Raw genomic sequence first — 3,366 nt, forward strand, 5'->3', positions numbered from 1 at the left:
GTGAATGTAGTGGAGTGATTTGACAGAAAAACGGTTGATATTGAATTATATGTGTAAAATTATTTTACACTTTCACTGCATATTTTATCATAGGCAAAGAATTTAGAGTTTAATTGATATGCACTGACGGTGTAAAATAGTTTTACACAATCGTCCAATAAATAATCATCATTTTGTCATGTCATGTCAAGAAAGTGAGGTGATGTGGCGGAAAATTTGATTGATATTGGTTGACAATGTAAAATTATTTTACACCGTTGGTACATGTCAATTAAATCCAAGAATTTAATGAATATACTATGTTAGTGGAAATTAATTATTTTGCCATGTCATACTAATTAAAGTGGATGTATTTTGTCAAATTCATTGATTAGTTTATATATTTTTCTTTTCTTCCCTTTTTTTTTTCTCAAACCAAACACACCCTTGATCACTCCAAATCACAAACAATATTATCACAATTGTCATCATATATGAATATAAAACACAGGATATGATAAATAAAATTATAGGAATCGAATATCCATGTCAATTCTATCGTATATTTTGTGTATCTCACAATGTCCATATCCCTCATACTTTTAATTTTGGTTTTCTTTTTTCTAAAATGCCATTTCTTAATTTGAGGTATTTTCACATCAACAAATATGAACAAACTAATTATAAAAAAAAAAAAAATATGAACAAACTATATAAATGTAAAATACAAATTAATTACAAATTAACAGTGAATATCAATTATAAATCTACTTTAATTTATTCTTATTGTTTAATGGATAAATCAGAAATTATGAAAATGGTTGAATATGGCTCACCTTTACTTTTTTTTTTCCCTTCCCTCATAAACATTTTTATATAAATGTATGGATAGCCACGTGAAACTCACTAACATCCATCATGCATGGAGCCCGCCATTGAATTGTATATTATAATAATATACATGCTCTATGCGTGCCTAAGCCATATTCCCAATAAGAGATTTTTTTTAAGATAAATGTTATTTAAACACAAATTTTTAATAAAAATATGATAAAATTACATTTTTTTGTTTTTTTTTTAATATTTATTGTACGCCTCGATATCTGTACTGTAAGTTGAAAAAAGATGTGTTGTATTTTTGTTCAATTTTTTTGTGTTTATATAACACACCTCTTTTTTTAATCATCACTTTATAATTTGTGAGTATTTATTCATCAACCAAGAACAACGAAAATAAGTGAAATAAAAATTAATTACAAACTAGTTATAAGCACTTCATACAAATTTACTTAGGTAGTTTGTTATCATACTCCAAATTATGAAAGTACTGTAGAATATGACTCACCTTCTATTATTTATGTGCTTTGAAATCTGAAACATATCTCATTCCCACTCTTCTACATAACCTGGCAACGAGCAAGTTCTACCATTTCATTTGACCAAACAGAAAACACTCCAACAACAACAACAATGGCATCATCATCACCATATGAACCCTCCTCCACCCTCCCTCTCAAAGAAATCCCAGGAAGCTACGGCCTCCCGGTCATCGGAGCCCTACACGACAGACATGACTATTTCTACAACCAAGGTCGCGACAAATACTTCGCAACCAGAGTCGAAAAATACAACTCAACCGTCCTAAGACTCAACATGCCACCTGGTGGTTTCATCGCACCAGACCCAAAAGTCATCGCTCTTCTTGACGGCGTCTCCTTCCCCATCCTTTTCGACAACGCTAAAGTTGAAAAAAAGGATGTCTTGGACGGCACTTTCATGCCGTCCACTGATTTCTTCGGTGGTTACCGTACCTGTGCTTTTCTAGACACAACAGAACCTTCTCATCCCCTTCTCAAACGCTTCATCTTCCATATCCTATCCACCAAACAAGACACTTTCATTGGTCTTTTTCAAGAAAACCTCTCCAAACACTTCACCGAACTTGACGAAGAACTCGCCGGAAAACATAATAAAGCAAATTTCAACTCCTCAATCGGATCCACCACTTTTAACTTCCTCTTCAAACTCATAACAGATAAATCCCCAACCGAAACAAAAATCGGTGACTCCGGTCCAACTCTTGTTCAAACATGGCTTGCAGCTCAGCTTGCTCCGTTAGCCACCGCTGGTCTTCCAAAAATCTTTAACTACATTGAAGATATTATCATCAGAACTATTCCGATCCCGGCATGGACAGTGAAATCAAGCTACAATAAACTCTATGAAGGTTTATGGGAAGCAGGAACAACTGTGTTAGATGAAGCTGAAAAATTGGGTATATCAAGAGAAGAAGCTTGTCACAATCTTGTTTTCACTTTAGGGTTCAACGCTTTTGGTGGGTTAACGAATCAGTTTCCGATTCTGATTAAATGGGTCGGGTTGGGTGGTGAAGAGTTGCATAAGAAACTTGCTGATGAAATCAGGACCGTTGTTAAAGAACAAGGTGGTGTTAGTTTTAGTTCATTGGATAAGTTGACTTTGACTAAATCAACGGTGTATGAAGCTTTGAGAATTGAACCAGCTGTACCGTATCAATACGCTAGAGCCAGAGAGGATCTGGTGGTATCGAGTCATGATGCGTCTTTTGAGATTAAGAAAGGTGAGATGATCTTTGGATATCAACCGTTTGCTACTAAAGATCCAAAGATTTTTGAGAATCCTGAGGAATTTGTTGCAGAAAGGTTTATTGGTGATGGAGAAAAGTTATTGAAACACGTGTTTTGGTCCAATGGACGGGAGACCGATAAAGCTACACCAGATAATAAAATATGTCCGGCGAAGAATCTGGTGGTGCTCTTGTGTAGATTGTATTTGGTGGAATTCTTCTTGAAATATGATACATTTACCTTTGATTTTAAACCGTCTGTTTTGGGTCCCACTATAACTATCAAGTCACTCACTAAAGCCTCCTCCACCGTCTGATCGGTTTGCAGGAGCTACGTGGTTTTTCATGCGTTTTGAGAATAAAGTGTTTTTTCATTTTTGTTGCTTTTCCTAAAACGGTGGTAGCTTCTTCTGGATGGGAACTGCACTTATGGTTTTGGAAGAAGTACTGAAAGACCGTTGGTTGTGTTTAATTTATTTATTGCATTATGTGTGTACATTATTTACTGCAATATTAATGTTTAAATATCTACTTGTACATATTATTGACTGCTAACAGTATAAAAGAAACATAAAAGTAGAACACATAAATGAGGAGCCGAATTACGAATTCGAGTCATAATTTCCGTTGCGACATTTTTATCAATTGAACTACGATCTTGAACATATGTTATAGTACTTCAAATAAGCACAATAATATGTCGCAAGATGATAGTACTCCTCAACCGAAAATATCACACCAATCGATGGATCCACTTCATTGTTGTTGCTTCTAGTCGATTC

The 3,366-nt window shown here is 34.5% G+C and overlaps 1 protein-coding gene across 1 annotated transcript; it reads left to right on the top strand.

Moving 5' to 3' along the window:
- The first annotated feature begins 1,220 nt into the window (after window positions 1-1,220).
- On the top strand, window positions 1,221-3,123 carry LOC123914068 (allene oxide synthase 1, chloroplastic-like). The gene has a single exon (XM_045965044.1). The coding sequence runs from the start codon at window positions 1,450-1,452 to the stop codon at window positions 2,899-2,901; it is 1,452 nt and encodes a 483-aa protein (XP_045821000.1). The 5' UTR covers window positions 1,221-1,449; the 3' UTR covers window positions 2,902-3,123.
- Window positions 3,124-3,366: the final 243 nt, after the last annotated feature.

The sequence above is a fragment of the Trifolium pratense genome, linkage group LG3, assembly GCF_020283565.1.
Source record: "Trifolium pratense cultivar HEN17-A07 linkage group LG3, ARS_RC_1.1, whole genome shotgun sequence".
Taxonomy (NCBI): Eukaryota; Viridiplantae; Streptophyta; class Magnoliopsida; order Fabales; family Fabaceae; genus Trifolium; species Trifolium pratense.

Coding starts and splice junctions, on each gene's coding strand:
- LOC123914068 (XM_045965044.1), top strand. CDS start 1,450: ATGGCATCATCATCACCATATGAACCCTCCTCCACCCTCCCTCTCAAA.